The sequence below is a fragment of the Antennarius striatus genome, chromosome 16 (assembly GCF_040054535.1).
Source record: "Antennarius striatus isolate MH-2024 chromosome 16, ASM4005453v1, whole genome shotgun sequence".
Taxonomy (NCBI): domain Eukaryota; kingdom Metazoa; phylum Chordata; class Actinopteri; order Lophiiformes; family Antennariidae; genus Antennarius; species Antennarius striatus.
This window is the reverse complement of record NC_090791.1, coordinates 10914203-10932145: the sequence shown is the minus strand read 5'-3', so window position 1 is coordinate 10932145 and position 17943 is coordinate 10914203. Positions and strand designations below refer to the sequence as shown.

Sequence of the window (17943 nt, the reverse complement as noted above, 5' to 3'; positions counted from 1 at the left end):
TAAACTAGACAAACAGAGAACACATATAATGCATAAAATAAACAGAACACATATTATGCATGCTTGAACTTATTTTGGATTCAAAAGAAAAGTTATGAATCAAACGTTGTATTTTGTCAGAGAGTTGTATGCCAGATGAGAATGCTGCTGTCACAAAATGTCTTTTGATATTGACAGACCGGGTGATGTTAAACTCCTTTTTTGAGTCAAATCCAATTGAATACATTACCCTGTAAATGCAGGACAAATGAATATGGAAGATAATGGTCATGATTTTGTTTTAATCAGTGCATAAATCTTTAACATAAGAATCATGTTTTTGTTATCATGTTATGAGCCTTTTTGCATGACAAGGGAGTGATACTTATTTACCCGATTACAGTACTTGGTTACCGACATTTAATTTCTATATTCTGAAATAAATACCCACAATGTAGTTTCTGCATAATAGAATTCAGTTTAGTCTATCCAACTGACGCACAGATATAATGTACAGGTGTATGCATGTGTATTTTAAGCAAAGCCAGGAAGGCTGTTGGTTCTGACTTACAGGTATGATGTTATATTCTGGATGATCTGTGAGGCTGCCAGCAGCATTATTCTGAATTAATATTAAGCTTTTTAAGTGCTGAGCAGTCTGTTGTCAAATTGTACTTTTACAACCAGTATTTTCATAATTCAGACACTAGACGGCGCTCTTAGTAACACATCTTTGCATGTTGTTCATTGTGCATCACATGGCATCTGATTCCATACCTCAGAAAGTTAAAACTGACTAAATGCAACACTGGATTGCTATCGAGTGTCAATCACACCAGATCTATAATCTGACCAGTGTTCAAATTCATAACAATGTGTGATTGCCACTCATGAAGTAGGAGAAGTTTTCTAGTACCGCGGCTAAATGCAAAACCATCCAAACTTTATGAAGTGATGCACTGAGACAAATAAATACACAACAGAAAACATGATTGCCATTTTTAAAGTTATTTAATTTATATATTTAAAATTAAAAACATCTGAATTGCATTCTACCACCTCCAAAGGCACAGTCATACTTACAGCAGACCAGATTCATAAAACACTGCCACTGAACATCTGTTTTTCTAATTTGTTTTGTACATAAGAAACAATGCACTATAAAAATGACTCAACATTTTTCTCACTGGATAAACAATGGCCATTCTATACGCTGTAGGTTGTTAAAAGACTCGAGTGATATGTACTCTGCTGTGGTAGCATTAGACTCCATATAAAGGATGATGTGCTGGTTTGAGGCTCCAATGCCTGTTGAAAAACTGTGCATTGCAGCTGTTTAAAGACATTGCATTAAAAAAAGACATGTTTACAATAACCAATCATGACAAAGAGTTTAAGAACATGGATGCAAAACAAAGCCATTGACAGGAGGGTGGAAAGGCAGTGAGATGAATTCACAATGTGGGGAGAAGAGTGTGGGTGGAGGACTGTACAGAAGAATCTGCCACTGTTCACCAAGCTGCCTAAAACAAGCCTGGTGCATGAAATCTGACACCTGGATCTCCGCCATTAAAAAAAAAAGAAAGAAAAAAAGAAAATAAGAAACCTGTTGGATAACTGTTGTAATTTAATGACAATAGTCAGCATGTGCAAAGAGGCAGGGCCTTAGCCTGTTTGTGGAAAATTCATAAGATATAAGATGACGACTGAATGTACAATCACAAATCAATAATGCACACAGAGGTTGCTTACAATGTGTGACAACACGGCACCCAACACTGCACAAGAGGTTCACTTAGTGACAACATAATTCAAAATAGTGGATAATTATACAGAACATAATATATCACCATTCTTACTCAGGCACAGTCCTACTTAAAACATGACAAAAGTTAAAAACAGAAGGATGAGGGGAAAAAAGAACAGGTTTGGCACACATAGGAAAATACGTTACAATAAGGCAAGAAAATGATATGTTAAAGGAAAATGAGGCCACAGAGGAAACAGTTGGATGGACAGGAATGGAGCACTTTGAACTTAAAAATGACAGATACAGTACATCTCTCATGGAACCAGATGTTCAATAAAAGAGAGGATTTTTTTTGCAGCAACTAATAGAAGCCCCAATTCCACAGCTTTAGCTTTGTCTTTAAAAGTGTGTTTAGCAGCTGTGACAGGCACTCCAAGACCACAAGAGCTTTTCTTTTTTTCTTTACAGGAGAATAAAATCATAATCTACATACATCTCCAAAATGAAAACCTGAATGCCTTAGAAAATATCTACAGAAGGTACAGTCCACACTTGGCATGACTCACGATCACACAACCAGACACACACTTATATACACACCACAGCCTCCAGGAGGAACAGCAGAGAAGTGTGACAGCATCACTCGTACAGAAGAAACACAGACACATTAACAAGTCAAAGCTACCAAGAAATCCTGACTGCATGCTGGCTTAAACAAACACCTCTTCCCTTCTGAATGACACGGCTTGTCGACAGTGTGATTCAGCAACTATTTACTGCTGGAAGGTCCGCACTCCTCCCGTACTTACCTTTGCACACACATATCACGGTACGTTCAAGACCACTTTGATACGGCAGTGACAGTTTACAAGTATGTGGGTGAGCAGGTTTCTCAGCAGTAACAGTGAGGCTACAGGTTGCGATGCAATGAGGAAAAGAAAGACTAAAATGTTTCCACTTTGAAGCCACATCCTGCTGCAGTGCCAGCGATCGTGTATCGAATCAGTGCTGCTAACAGGTGGTTGAGCCATCCGGGCAGCAGCAGCACTGATCAAGTGGTTTTTTTGTGTGTCTGTGTGTTTGTGTAATCAAGCAGGAGAGTCATCAGTATGCAGCGGGGTGTCGACACGCAATTTACAAGATTTAATTACATGTGTCAAGTGTTTGAGTTGGTTTTCTTTGTACAACTTTTTCCGTATAAACAATATAATCGACGCACGTCTAGCAGTGTGAGCACGTGATCAGTTGTCAGCTGATCCGGTGGTGAAGAGGACACGCTGGTCTGTTCTGGCCAGCTTAGCGGGCGGCTCCAGAGACTCCTCCTCCAGCACGACCCCGTCTGAAGGAAGGGACAGCTCCTGCCCTTCATCGTCACTCTCTTCCTCCTCTTCTTCTTCCTCTTCTGGGTAAGGCAGTGTTAATGAGTTTGTTATAAGTAAGACTTGAAATGCCGTTGGACTGAGATGCAGTAGAAACACAGTGTGTTTACCTTTGTCAGGATCCAGCTGGCTCAGGCCCCGACCCAAAGTGGCAAACTAATGGCGAGAGGGGGATGAGTTAGCATTACTTCATTTGTGTGTGTATGTGTGTGTGTGTGTGTGTGTGTGTCTGCGCAAGTATAGGTACCTCTCCCATTACAGCAATAGGGGTCTCTCCTTTAGCTTGGGCCACTCTGTGCTCTATCAGATAGTACATGTACTCATCGTACAGCAGGCGAATCAGGTGAAAGGAACCAAAACTGGCTGCACTCCTCAGAGTTAGGTCCCTGATCACCATGGAGCTGTGGAGTGGATGCAGCAAGAATTCAACCACTGTAACACACCTAAACAATTCATAACAAGTGGAAGGAAAAAAGCAGAGCTTTGAAAAGGTTCATGGAACGAAAACAAAAACTTTATATTTTTTAATGTTCCGGAACAGAATTGGAACAGAAAATAATTGTAAACCGGTTAATACTGTTTGTTTTTTTTTGTTCTTTAAAAAACTATTTGACCTCATGTTTCACTGTCATTCACTGGATGCGAGATGAGAGCTGAGAGAAGTAGCGGCTCTCAGCAGCAGTTAAGAAAAGGGCAGTCTCCCAGTCACCATTTATTCATGACAGCTAACACTGCAGTGTTTCAATCTTAAAAATGTATGATTTAGACAATAACTCATTGGCTTCAGTGATTTTCAGAGCAGTGTGTCCCCATACTGCCAGCGCTTTGTTGTAATGTTGAGCTATGGGAGAAGCACAATGAAGATCTGTTGTTTAGCAATAAATGACATGGTGGAAGTTATTCTTGTCTTATTTCATGTAGTGTCTAAGTAGGAGGTATAAGCCTTAACTACAGTGATACAACTGTCATAAAGCAGTGGTGTAGTGCTGTGGTACTGTTTACTGTAGGGTAGGGATACGTCTATAAACTAATTGCTTTAGTTGCCAATTAAATTTAAAAGTCCTGAAGTTACCGTTTTTTGCGCACCATTCGGCTCATTGTACAAAGAGGCGCAGTCTAAATGACTGTACTTTAATGTACTTTAACCGGACACACGGTGCACATTATTGCTCGGTGCATGGTCCTAACGGAAGCAAAAAGCTGACTGTGGTTGGACTGTGTTGTACTACGTATTTAAATTTCAAAAAATACACTGAAATTTTTAAAATGTTTTTATCTAATTACTTTTTGATAAATCTGTGCTAAATCCTTCGGAGTCCTCATCTTCGGTCTGCATTGAATATCTCGGTAGTTTCTCTATCGCTGCCCGTCTGGTTTCAGGGTGGTTGTCCGGTAATGATGCCGGCTTTTGGGAAACATCGGACAAAAGTCGAAGCAGACACGTTAGTCCAGGATCCGCAATCCACGCACATATTGTGGGGGTTTAACTCGCTCAGCACTGCCTCCAGTCCTGGTAAACGTGTGTTCAGGTCTCTCATCCATCGCTCCACGACGCACGCAGCTTCACTTTAAAGGCTCTGTTTACACCGATGTCCAGAGATTGGAGTTCTTTCGTTAATCCTCCAGGATGAAGACAAACTCCGAATTCAGCCGCTTGACGTGGTTTTTGGCAGAAGCGGTGGTGTGGGGGGGCATGGAGTCACAGATCAAGACAGATGGCGAAGCGTGAAAAAAGCCCCCCGGTCTCTTTACATGAACCGGAACAACCGGAACTGATAGCCTGGAGTTTACATGTTGTGTCGTAAGCGTGCCTCTTCACTGACGTCATTGTCGGGGGTCTTTAGCCAAACAAATGCGGTTAACAGCGTACCTGCGGTACAGTACCGACATATCCCCTATACCGGTACCTACCGGAGGTGTACTGGACGTAGCCTCGCGTCATGTTCTCTAATTGGTCCATCGCTGCCGGCGTACGTAGTGACGTAATACGTCCTATGTCGGTGGACAATGGCCGAGCTGGCGGAGTGCTGACTAAAGTCACACAAAAATATTTATACAGATTTTGGAACTCTGTACACATAAGACGCTTAATGTTAAAATGTGCAGCATTGATTTTTGAGAAATTTTAAGGCTTTTAAGCGCGTCTTATGGTGCGCAAAATACGGTACCTACACGTTTATATTTACAAGGAACGTTATTAACCGGTTCAGGAACTTTATTCTTTTGTTCTAACCGGTTCAGGAAGGTCAGTTTATGGGTGGAACACAAAACATGAAACGTTATAATTCCGTTTCTGTTCGGAACGAACAAAAAAAATTCTGGCAAAAAATTCTGGTTCAAAGCCCTGGAAAAAAGCCTAACTTCATAGAGGGATGAGGTGTGGGTGAGGCAAGCTTAACAGGTATATGAGATTGTTTGACTTTAGTAAAGGAATGTGACAAACAATGGCAAGACTGTAAGGTAAAATGTCCAAATATTTGCTATCAGACCTGTAAAAGGACCATTTCAGCAGGAAGAGCTTGGCGGCCTTTGGGAAGGCGGGGCTGTGCTGATAGGGCTTTAGGACCTGGGAGACCACACTGTCCAGCCACGCGGCCCACTGCTCCAGGGAGTTCTGTTGCTGGAGGGTCAGCTTGAAGTCCTGCTCCAGCCGCTGGACAACGCGATCTTCACAGCGACACACCCACGAGGCCTGCTCCTGCCAAAGGTGGGCAGGATGAGGGAAACACTGTATGTCAGTAAATGTCATTGGTTATACCAGCAGGGGTCAGCAGGGAGATCTTTTTCTTCTTCTTTTCCTTTCGGCTTTTCCCTCCAGGGGTCGCCACAGCGAATCAATTGCCTCCGTTTATCCCTGTCTTCTGCATCCTCTTCTCTCACACCAACTACTTTCATGTCCTCCCTCATTACATCCATAAACCATCTCTTTGGTCTTCCTCTAGGCCTCCTGCCAGGCAGTTCAAAACTCAGCATCCTTCTACCAATATATTCACTATCTCTCCTCTGGACATGTCCAAACCATCTCAGTCTGGCCTCTCTGACTTTATCTCCAAAACCTCTAACATGTGCTGTCCCTCTGATGTACTCATTCCTGATCCTATCCTTCCTGGTCACTCCCAACGAGAACCTCAGCATCTTCATCTCTGCTACCTCCAGCTCTGTCTCCTGTCTTTTCCTCAGTGACACTGTCTCTAGACCAAACAACATCGCTGGTCTCACCACAGTTTTGTACACCTAGCCGTTTCCATCCTTTTTGCAAAGTCAACTACCATCTGTCCTTCTGCGTTCCTCTCCTGGATACCAAACCTGCCCATCACATCCTCATCACCTCTGTTTCCTGCACCAACATGTCCATTGAAGTCTGCTCCAATGACAACTCTCTCACTTCTCAGTATGCTCTGCATCACTTCATCAAAGTCCAACCAGAATTTCTCCTTCTCCTCCAGCTCACATCCTGCCTGTGGAGCATACCCGCTAACAACATTGAACATCACTCTATCTGACACTCTTTTTAACCTCCAGGACATTCCTAACAAACTCCTCCTTCAAGATCACTCCTACTCCATTTCCTATCTACACCATGATAGAACAACTTGAACCCTGCTCCTAAACTTCTAGCCTTGCTACCTTTCCACCTGGTCTCCTGGACACACAGTGCGTCTACCTTCCTTCTCTGCATCATGTCAACCAACTCTCTACCTTTTCCTGTCATAGTTACAATATTCAACATCCCTATTCTCAGTCCTATACTCTTGGCGTTCCTCTTCTCTCTCTTCCTACGATCACAATTTCCTCCTCTCTTTCTTCGACGAACAGTAGTCCAATTTCCACCGGTGCCCTGTAGGTCAACAGCGCCGATGGCGGTCATTGTTAACCAGGGCCTCGACCGATACTGTATGGAAGTCATAGGTTTAATTTGCATGTTTGATTGTTCGCATGTTTGGTCAGCAGGGAGATCTCACGTCAACATATAAAGCATCAAATGGGAGGTTCAGATAAAAGGAGAAACAAATTTATCCACAAGCAAAGACCCAAAGGTTGTTTTTCCCTCAGAATGATATTCACAATAACTGAAAATTTACACATGAAACTTTAATAAAACCACAAACAACATCAGATATATCACAACGCAAACACTGAAAGACTGAAAGAGATTGTTGAATACATTTAGAGACTAAACCAACCTGGACATTAGCGAAGTCGACACGGTTGAGGTCAGAGAGCATCTGGTTGATCTGGGCTGTGTTCTGAAGAACAGCACGGGCCGCCTGTGCGAGGTGGTTTAAACTGGTGTAGCGACGCAGCGTCTGGGCAAACGCATTGGCTGATGTTACCTGAGAGCAGAGAAAAGTGATGCACTTTAAACAAGCACAAAGTAATCCCTTGTCACAGGTGAATTTCCTTTAACAATGACATTTATTATTTTAAATCTTCTTGTTGTTTTCAATTCTTTTATTTTGCATACATGATAATAAGTTAAAACTGATACATTTTGAAAAAAATAGTTGTGCTGATTTGGACAGATACATCTATCATAAATGAAGTGAGAAAAACAGTGTGAAAACTGCTAAATTGGTAAGATATGTTTAAAAATATAAGCAAGGAACAATTTCCTAGAATAAAGTATCTATCTATCTATCTATCTATCTATCTATCTATCTATCTATCTATCTATCTATCTATCTATCTATCTATCTATCTATCTATCTATCTATCTATCTATCTATCTATCTATCTATCTAAATTAAAGGAAACAACTGAAATGAACCCTGGAAAGGATGTGTCACTGAATTCTGACCACTGGTTTTAGAAGAGATGTGATAGAAGATACTCCATTACCTATGCCACACAGACAGCCGTAACCCTATATTGTATGACTTCTTTTTTGGGGGCTCTGTATGTAGAGCGTACCTTGATTCGGACCATCTCCTCAGGGATATTCATCATAGCGTTGGTTAGCCAACTCTCTAGACTCTTGGCAAAATTGCGGATGGCTTGAGTTAAGGCACCTGGGGTCAGCAAGGGAAAGTGAAAAATGACAAAAGTGAGTTTTCACAAATTTTACAACCAGGGAACATTAGATTTCTGCAAGAGTCCAAGATTTTCTGATTTTAATGTGTGTTTTAGAATCTGTTTTCCACTTACTTGGAGAACAAAGACTTTGATGACAGAATATGTTTATATGGCCGCAGAACGACAGGCGAGTTCTTTCAAATGACTTTAAATGGCATACACCACACTGAATTCGACATCAAGGTTTTCATTAAGTTATTGTGCAGCCTTACTGGGAATGGGCCTGAGGACGTCAGGGATGAGGATCTCCACCAGGCTCTGGTACAGGCTGTTGTCGCAGTCGCGGCTCCAGCGCAGCACTGGATCGTATTTGCACAGCAGCACCAAGCAGGACTTAGGGAGACGTTTCTCTGACTCATCATGGCTGCAGCATACAGAGCTGCAATTACTAAATATTCATTACTGCTGCAATTTTGAATGTTTGCCTAAACGTTGTGGAGGACTTACACAGCCAACGTGGCGTCTCCAGCCTGACTCTGGCTGAACCTCCAGAAGGTCTTCCATAGCGTTTCTACTAGGGTAAACTGCAGGTTGACCATCACATCAAGAATAGCCTGCAAAACACAGAGAGATCATCTTTTTTATAGATGGCTAAGCACATACAGATTATCAGAAGACCACTTTGGTTGTGTGAAGAATTGAATATCTTCCTATTAGCATTGCTCAAGAAGATTTAAACCCATCGTCTCAATTATCTAATAGTTTGACTTTCCGTTTTCTGACTATTGATCAGTTAGTATTAACTTCCTCCAGTCTTCCTCTAACCCAATGTCAGCAGGAAAGAAAAGGCATCCTAACCTCACAGTGTTCTCTGTATAGCAGCTGAAAGCTCTTGATATGCTCCATATCTATGCCATCTGGCAGAGGTTTCCCCTGTAGATCGATGTCTGGGAAGTCTGGGAGAGGCCTAGATGCATCTGGAACACAGGAAATAAGGAGAGTGGATGCAATGGAGACAATCAATATTAAATAGTTATATTATTTCATTGTTTTTTATCATGCAAATGCTAGATTTTCACACTATATCATCACTTCTGCTGAACTCACCTAGGAACTGCTGGTACTGCTGAACCTGGGTGCTGATGTCCACCTGCCCTGACCCCTGCTGCTGCTGCTGCTGGCTGGCTCCTGCTGCCGTCCCATTGGTCAACCCCTCTACTTTATGCACAGGCTTCAACCTGATGACAACAGGGATGAAGTACAACCCTAAGAGCTGAGTCCAGAAAGTTCTCTCCTGTGTCAGCAGTATGCATAGACTTAACTGGACCGTTCATGCACACTTTGACCAGTGGCACAACGATAATGTGAAACATGTAACATGTCTAACGCTGTCATTTTAGATTCCAAAGAACTTATCGAGCTTTTAAAAGTACTTCTAGGAAAAGACTGCTTGTCCTAACATGTATCCAGATCTCAAGACTAAGAGACAACAAATGACAAACACACCCAGACACATACAAACACACAGAAAGTTACCCGCAAACATACAGGTTTTTTTTGGATATTTACTGCATTTTATCTAATGTGGGGTTAATGGCAATGTTTTTTGTAGATTTTTATAATAGTTGATCAGTTTGTACTTTAACACTTCAGCAAAACTTTCCTTTTTAAAGGGAAATGAAGGCATTTCTTTCTTATAGCAGAGAATTTGAAGTACCATATTATATACAAATTATACTATTAGAGACATAAGGAAGTTAACAACCTGACTGCAAAACGGAAATATTTTTAGATTCAAAACAGCCCCTCTCACCTCTGTTTCTGTGAGAAGGGCTGCTGCCTCATGGCCAGATGTTGTTGGTCTTCCATCAGACGAAGAAGAGAAGAGCCTGCCTTGATCCTCAGTCCATAGTAGTGATATTTAGAGTTACCCCTGTCAGCACCAGAGAAAATATGTGTTTACATTACCTGTGTTGCCACAGTAAATCAGAAGACAAAACACAAGTACAAGTAGGAGAGTAAGTACAGCAACGGTGACATTCTCATTTAAGACATTTTAAAACTTGTATCTTTAACTTCATAACATTTATCGACCAATCTTTTGTTGTTCAACTATCTCCACACCACCAAACATTTCTAAAAAGTGAGACCGAGTTGTTCATCTGTCCCTGTCTCTGTACTCTCTCACCCACACATGCTGTCTGTCTTCATCTCTACCCACGTCTTCCTACAACAGACGAACGTTTGAAATGTCACACAGCTTTACAGAATACAGATGTCCTGAAGGGCAGTTTGCACAATCTCCGCTAACTGAAATTTATGCAGATGATGGTCATATGGTGGAAATGAAGAGGATTTTTGTGCTGGCATGCATCATTGTACAATATACAATTTCCTCCGGGATTAATAAAGTATCTATCTATTGTGACATGGAGTTTGTTGTAGAAGTTATGTTCATTTTTCTCTGTGAAAACTCTCTCTGTAAATGTCATGCTGTAAGGCACATGTGTCAGACTCATGGCCCGGGGGCCAAATGTGGCCCGCCAGATCATTTTATGTGGCCCGTGAGAACATAAAAGGTCAGCGTGTCTAAAAATAAATAGGTCAGAAGTGTGCATTGACCAAAAACTGCATTTCCCATAATGCACTAATTGAGCCCATTTGAACTTTGACAAAAACTTTTTGAACAAAGTTAATGTTCTAACTTGTAGTTGATGTTATTTTTCTTTATTTACTTGGATATTTTGATCCTTGATTGATGGACTTATGTGGGTTTCATAACCTGACGAATTCAAAGGATTTATGTTATTACAGAGCGACAAGCAAAAGTAGTTTTCTGTACAACTGCAATGTTTAACTGTAATGTTATTTAACACTAAGGAGTAGTTACATGTATTTTATATTACACTGAGTTACATTTAGTTACATTTATAAGCTACATCTTGCCCTGTAAGGACAGCCATTATGCTGATGTTGCCAACGGTGAAAATGAGTGTGACACCAACGCTGTAAGGCAATACTTTCTGACAAAGACATAAATTTTAATTTAATATAAGTTTAGCTAAAGAGCCCTGTAGCTGGTTTCCCAATAATATTATTACACCTTAAAAAAAAAAACCTATTATAGTTTGGGTTGGCCATCATAACCTAAAACTCCATTGTTGTAGGATATTACAGTACTGTATTATAATTACTAATGTAATTAATAAAAATTCACTAATAGCAATTTTTACTGATATGTTATGATTTTTTCTTCCATGACTCATGCCCACCTTCAATCCAGTTTCACAGTAATTCATTCACAGTTTATGTGAAATTAACAAAAATGTTCCTATCTTACAGTGCTGGAAATAGTAGGAAAAAAATCCTGAATGATGGGTTCTTCCTTGCTAAAATCCGAAACCCTTCAAGTAGTTCACACACAATAAATGGAAATGCTAAAAAAGTCTAGTATTCTTAGTATTCTATAGTTTAAGGTATGTGTGTGTGTGTGTGTGTGTGTGTGTGTGTGTGTGTGTGTGTGTGTGTGTGTGTGTGTGTGTGTGTGTGTGTGTGTGTGTGTGTGTCTATGCAGCCCATCACTGTGGGTATACCTGTCTCACCTTGTGCCCAGTCGCCGTGTGCGTAGCCCCATGAACACAGACCTGATGAGTTTCCCAAAAGAGGCAGCGTTAACGGGCTCAAGTTTCTGCTCCTGGCAGTGCAGCAAATAGTGGCAGTAGAGGGTGGAACGTGGCAGACTCACTCCCTCGGCTGTTTCATAGTTGTCCAGCAACCACTGTACCTGACACACAGGCAATAAAATAAAGACAAAAGCTGGAGCAGTTAGCAAAGCCAATAAAGAAAAAACTTTGAAATAAACACCTCATCATGCTCAGTGACTTGCAAACACACTACCCACAATTTTTTGCTGAAAGTGCAGCGCATGCGGAAACATTTTCCTCTGATAAATAAATAATAAAAACACTAATGAGCCCATTCACATTTACAGTCTGGTTTGCATCAAGGAATGAAAACACAAATACAATCGTTTGCGTGCCGTGGCATACAACCTTGGTATGCAATGAATTAATGACCTGAAATATGGGATGTTTGCCAAAGTAGGTTGGTTACCATCATCATGTGGTGTTCAATATGATGAATTTTGGATGAATAACATAGTCCTGAGGTATTTCAGGCAAATCAAAAATGCCCCTTGTCACATGCACCATAATGACATGAAAATAATGAGGTCATGGTTTCAGCGTTTTTCGGACAAGGAAATCACAGTTAAAAATATTTGATGCTTCAACCTTTATTTTGAGCACTATTCCAAAATATTAACTTTTTCTTCTTAATTCGAATCCCCACATTTTTAATTGTGCTTTCCACTGGACAAAACTATGACATCATCAGTGAGCACCACCAAAAGGCTGTGTGTGGATGAAAACATAAACGAGAAGAAATTCCCGTGTTTGGCGCCTCTGCATACCTTCTTGTCTGCCGACGGCACACTACTCTCCTCGCCCTCTGTAATACTCACAGTGGCTGGAGAGGCACGGGCGGTGTGTGAGTAGCTCTGACTGCTGCTGGCAGACCCTCCGCTGCTGCTGCCCAACATGTAACCCCCCTGGATCACATAGCTCCCTGCTGTACCACCGTTGGTGCCTGCCCCTTCCCCTCCCCCATTGGTGGTGCCTCCTGTGGTAACTACTGTGGCCCCTCCCCCTGCTGCACTGGTGGGCTGGGCCACAAACATGGACACACCCCCGGTGGTCCCAGCAGTAACTGAGACGGTTAGAGGTGTGCCAGGTGTGGAGGCCTGTGAGCCTGAGGTCGTCTGACCTTCGTAATACTGGGTGGCTGTGGTCTGGGTGTACAGGGGCGTGTCGGAGTAAGAGAAGGTGTTGGGCCGACTGGAGGGGACAGGAAATAGATGTGTTAAAAAGTACCGCCAAAGGAAATAAGATCTGTCTGGATGAACGTAAGATATGCTGAGCAAAGATTTATTCTAACATGGTGCTGGTGGTGTAACTGGAGTCTGTTCCTTCCACATACTGGACTTGATTGGTGTACCCATGTTGCACTGGCACTGAGGTGAGCTGTTGTTGGACCTATGGAGTGAACACATACAAAAATACATACAAAAAAAACCAATGAAGCATCTCTTGCAGTTCTAATTTTATACACACATTATCTACAAAACCGATTCTCATTTTCGTAAATCTCTACAGCAGTAGTCCCTTATGTCCCTGAACTACTTGATAAGTGGCATTTGTAGCATGCAGAGGTGGCTGATGAGGGCATGAGCGTGTGTCTGCAGAGTGGCTCCTTATCTCTGCACTCACAGGATGCAAACGTGGTGATCGGTAATGATGACAGAGGGGTTGTAGAGGAGCATGTTGTATTCTTTTGGGTTGTTTCTTGAAGCAGGACAACTGGTTATCCTATCAAATAAAGCAGCTGGTACTCTTCTACAGACGTAACTCTATTTAAACGTGTCAGCTGGGGGCTTGGGTGGGGTTAGACGCCCGCAGAGCCAGTCGTGATCAAAGATGTGATTAATTCAGCAACACAAAGACAAAATGCATAGAATATTATGGGTGTTGTATGTAATCTCAATTTGTGATGGAGGAAGTGATAACCTATGTGTTTGTTTGTATTCCCCACATAGGTGTTGTTCAGAAAAGGTTAAAATGATTGCCAGGGATCGTATCTGAGCAGCAGTGACAAACGGTGAATCTGTGTGGTTCTGACTCACCTCTGGGCTGATATGAATAGGTTGTAGGCTGGTGACACTGAGCTGGGTACCCGGCTCAGTCTTGGCTATCTGAGGAGTGGCTTGAACCACAGACCTCTGCTGCGAGAAAATTTTCATTTAGTTTGGTCATAAAACATGAATTAAATCTTGTATTTGCGTGAGCACGTATATTTTCACCTGCTGAGCTGCCTGTACCTGCTGAACAACCTGTGTGGGGACTCCCGTTTGCACTACTGCTGGAGGGGGACTAGAATCAGACACGCTGTCACTGGAGTGAAGCGAGCCCTCTGAAGGACAAAAAGAGATCATTAACTAAAATAAGTTCACTTGATTAAATTGATAATATGCTAATTATTATATGTATTCGACTAACACAAAATCTCAAACTAGTCTTAGTGAACTAGGATTAAAGAATTATGCTGCAAGGCAAATGCATGTTACATTTGAACATGTGAAAACATAGACTTTTTTTTTAATATCGTCTTTATTTTTTGTATTTTGTATTTTGGTGTATTTCGTCTTTACCTGTGACTGTGACAACAATGTATTGAGGGGTTCCTTGAGCATTTCCAGACTGTGTGGGGGAGCCCTGGATCTCTGCAGTCACATATTGTGTCTGAGCTGGCTGGGCCTGTGCGGCGGACTGAGCTTGACTGCCAGCAGAAGACTTCTGAGTGGTGATGGCGGTGACTTGATCGTTGGGAGTCGTTTGGCCTGTTGGCGTGACAACAGTTGGAGTGACCACGGCAGTCTGAATCTCAGCCAAAAACTGAGGAGCAGTCGGAGGGGTGGAGCTGGTATCGGATTGCCCCGTTGTGACAGTGACACCAGCGCCCTGGGTTTGGGCTGCTGGCTGGATCTCACCTACATAGCCTGAGGTGGCCATTAGAAGAGCTGGGAATCACCCTAAGGAAAAGAAAAGGTACACTGTGAACAATGGGATAACAGTTATACATTATATATACAATACCATATATATAATGATCTTGGAAGTTATGAATAATTACTCAGACTGATCAGAACAGATGATTGAAATCTAGAATTTTGAAGTAAGTAGGACTGTTGGAAAAAACCTAACAAATCAGAATTCTACTAAAATACTACATTTACATGTTTGTAAAGATCCACTATGATTGCAAGGGGTGAACAACTGATAACCAAATAAATGAGTAAAGTGGTGTTGGATGTCTCATAGTTGATCAACATTAGCTATTGATCTCATCGTTTTTTTCTGATTAACATTATTTCATCAATAGCGCAGACATATTGGATATTCCTACTATGGTTGGAACACATTAATGAGATTGTACTACTATGGATGACCTGTTGGTGGAGCAGAAGTGTGGAGATGTGAGGGAGGAGCACTGACGGGAACCAGGATGTCGGTATCTCATTACCTGAAATGTGATCACACTACCTAAACTACGGGCGTTTAGAAATCCCTTTCCACGATGTATGCACATTACAATATATACATACATAATTACAGCTTAATAAAACGGAGTACTACTCCGTTATATAATTTAAGACTATTTAATACCAGAACCTAATCATAACACAAACACTTATACTTAAACCAAACTAAAAAACGAATCTGACTGAACATCATACAATTTGGAGTTTTCATGAGACAACAACCTTAATCCGTTTACGAAAGCACTCACTGGATGTTTTTTTGCTTTTTACGTAAATGAATGTAGAATGTAAACAAGAAACCATGTGTAAATATTTGAAGTCGCGCTTAAAACAAATCATGTCACCAACACGTCACCGCTCCACTCACCTACAGAAACACCTGCAGATCGTCCGCTTTCGCCACGCCCAGCAGAGGCTCAATGCCCTCCACCTGCCAGCCTTCAAAACTTTCTGTTATCGTGGGAACGATATTTCATTTGCTTGTTCTAACACCTCCACTTCCTGAAAACAACGCTGAAATTCTCATTCTCATAATAATAAACTCTTTCAATATGATATACCCTAATTTGGCCTTCCCTTTCAGGAGCTAACGCATCTACTCAGGGAAACCGCTTTCAGATGAACCGGCACAGGAAAAATCCTCCGTGTTAATCTACTATATAACACACGTAAAGTATATACTTATAACTGAGTCACAGGTGTATGCAAACATGTCGCCTTTATTATAATTAGGAACGACCACACACATGTCGTGACAGCACCGATGTTAGCTGCCTAGCAAACTACCACGGGCGTCAAGCTAACTGGTCTCTACAACAACCGCCATTTTGTATCTTTTACATTTGACATCGCCATAACAACGGCCTACTTCAGTATGCGTCTGTGGCTGCGTGGTCATGGCAGGCACAATTCACTGTCAGTGTAACGAGGAATGGACTCAAACTTGACCATTCAATCAATGGACACGGCTGATTGTCAGTACGACGGCTAGCTTGCAGGCTACATTCAGCTAACACGGGAAAGCAATCGTCTGTTATGGCTACTGAAACAACAAGGGAAAAGAGCAGTAGCACAATTTAGCATATTTGGACATAAAGAATTCCTGTGTGTAGAGAGCTTCACCTTTAGTTCCACTTGTGTATTTTCCACCGATAATATGTCTTCTTTTATTTTTTTTTGGCCGATTCAGTTGTTGTTGTTGTTGATTCTCGTTGCTGGGCTCTTGTCGCCAGGGCTACCGCGGCTATGGCGCTTCGTCCTCACCAGGGCAACTGTTGCTACCCACCCGCTCCCTTCCCTCCCCCTTCCTTGCTATGATTGGCTGAGTTCTGCCAAATTTTCTTAAAGTGACAGTTACACGGTGAACGTCTCCGACAAAGCCCTCCACGCCCGTTTGACGAACACCCCAGTTTATCGCAGCTGAGGCGCGTATGATTCCATAGTAGAATGCTTCATCTGAGTGATCAATTTCATCAAAATTAATCAGTTATCGATTTGATATTATCAAATCTTTACTCCTTGTGAAAAAAAATTGTCAGCACACAATTAGTAACTTTACTGAGAATATCCATCACATAAGTTTGGTCATTGTCATTGCTTTACAAATATTTCATTTCTTTCACCTCAAAAATTTCATTTCATTTCACGGCAGAAAAATTACAAAACCTTTCTGGTTCAGGGCTTTTTTTTATTATTCAAAGAATGATCTAACTATGTCTTGTCGGTGATCTTTTATGAACTCTTCAAAGGATATTTGAAGAAAATGAAATGTAAATCTCAATAATTCTTAAAATCATCCTGTAAACACAACGACCAAAATCGACATCTTCAGCTGCTTATCGAAATAGGGTTCTGGATTATGCTGGAGCCTCTCACAGCTGGCTTTGGGTAAGAGGTGGGGTACACCTAGGAGCAGTTGCCAGCTCATCTCAAGACCATTCATGCAACTCTATTAACTTTAATTAAGTAAATAAGCCACGATGATAATTAATAAATGACCATTCATCCATCTATCCATCCATCCATCCATCCATCCATCCATCCATCCATCCATCCATCCATCCATCCATCCATCCATCCTTTCATTCATTCATTCATTCATTCATTCATTCATTCATTCATTCATTCATTCATTTTCTTGGATTTATCCTAGTTTCTCAATTTTGCATGTAATTTAGGGCATTCATTTTGTATTTCTCACTATTGTTAAACCTACTCAGACTTTTTTTGTGTTTGATATTTTTTTTGTCCGAGACATCTGGACACATCCCAAAGATATAATGTTTGACTTATCTAACAAAAATAAACAAACAAATTGAACACACATTAATTTAGCAAGGTTCTAGTGTCAATATGGGTATAGGAAGCTGAAAAATTTCAGTAATGTTTATCTTTTCTCTGTTAAAAACATATGACAATGAAATATAACATCATGTATTTCTGTTCTAAAAGTGCGAACAGTTCAGTTACCAGCAGTCATTTTCTGTATATTAATGACAACACCTGCTGTATACTAAAACACAAAAGAAATTCGTTGTATGGGTGATTGCATTTTTATATTGCTCCTGTGACCTCCACAGGTCACTTTTGTGACACTGTGTTAATGAATGTTAAAGTAGACACACCCTCCTGAAATGCCATTTTGTTTGCTTATAATCACATTAATT

At 41.3% G+C, this 17943-nt stretch overlaps 1 protein-coding gene across 12 annotated transcripts; it reads right to left on the bottom strand.

Annotated features, from left to right (window-relative positions):
* Positions 1-954: 954 nt before the first annotated feature.
* On the bottom strand, positions 955-16537 carry rfx1a (regulatory factor X, 1a (influences HLA class II expression)). Of its 12 annotated transcripts, XM_068336836.1 has the most exons (21): positions 16400-16537; positions 15645-15778; positions 15185-15258; positions 14726-14767; positions 14387-14575; positions 14039-14148; positions 13862-13960; positions 13117-13214; positions 12593-13016; positions 11724-11905; positions 9935-10054; positions 9229-9359; positions 8980-9098; positions 8629-8735; positions 8394-8545; positions 8020-8117; positions 7293-7442; positions 5598-5806; positions 3356-3509; positions 3219-3264; positions 955-3131 (listed from the first exon to the last, which is right to left on the bottom strand). In XM_068336836.1, the coding sequence occupies exons 4-21, from the start codon at positions 14745-14747 to the stop codon at positions 2971-2973; spliced, it is 2571 nt and encodes an 856-aa protein (XP_068192937.1). In that variant the 5' UTR covers positions 14748-14767; positions 15185-15258; positions 15645-15778; positions 16400-16537; the 3' UTR covers positions 955-2970. The 12 variants fall into 12 exon arrangements, with proteins under 12 accessions (XP_068192937.1, XP_068192929.1, XP_068192938.1 ...); XM_068336828.1 differs by having other exon boundaries at positions 14387-14767; XM_068336837.1 differs by lacking the exons at positions 15185-15258; positions 15645-15778.
* Between the last annotated feature and the right edge of the window lie 1406 nt (positions 16538-17943).

Bases quoted from the DNA above. Each gene is read 5' to 3' on its own strand.
- rfx1a (XM_068336828.1), bottom strand. From the start codon at position 14,747: ATGGCCACCTCAGGCTATGTAGGTGAGATCCAGCCAGCAGCCCAAACC. The intron at 8,736-8,979 runs GTTAGGATGCCT...TGTGTTTTGCAG, and splicing joins TATACAGAGAACACTGTGAG to GCTATTCTTGATGTGATGGT. The intron at 7,443-8,019 runs GTACGCTCTACA...CTCTGCTCTCAG, and splicing joins AGGAGATGGTCCGAATCAAG to GTAACATCAGCCAATGCGTT.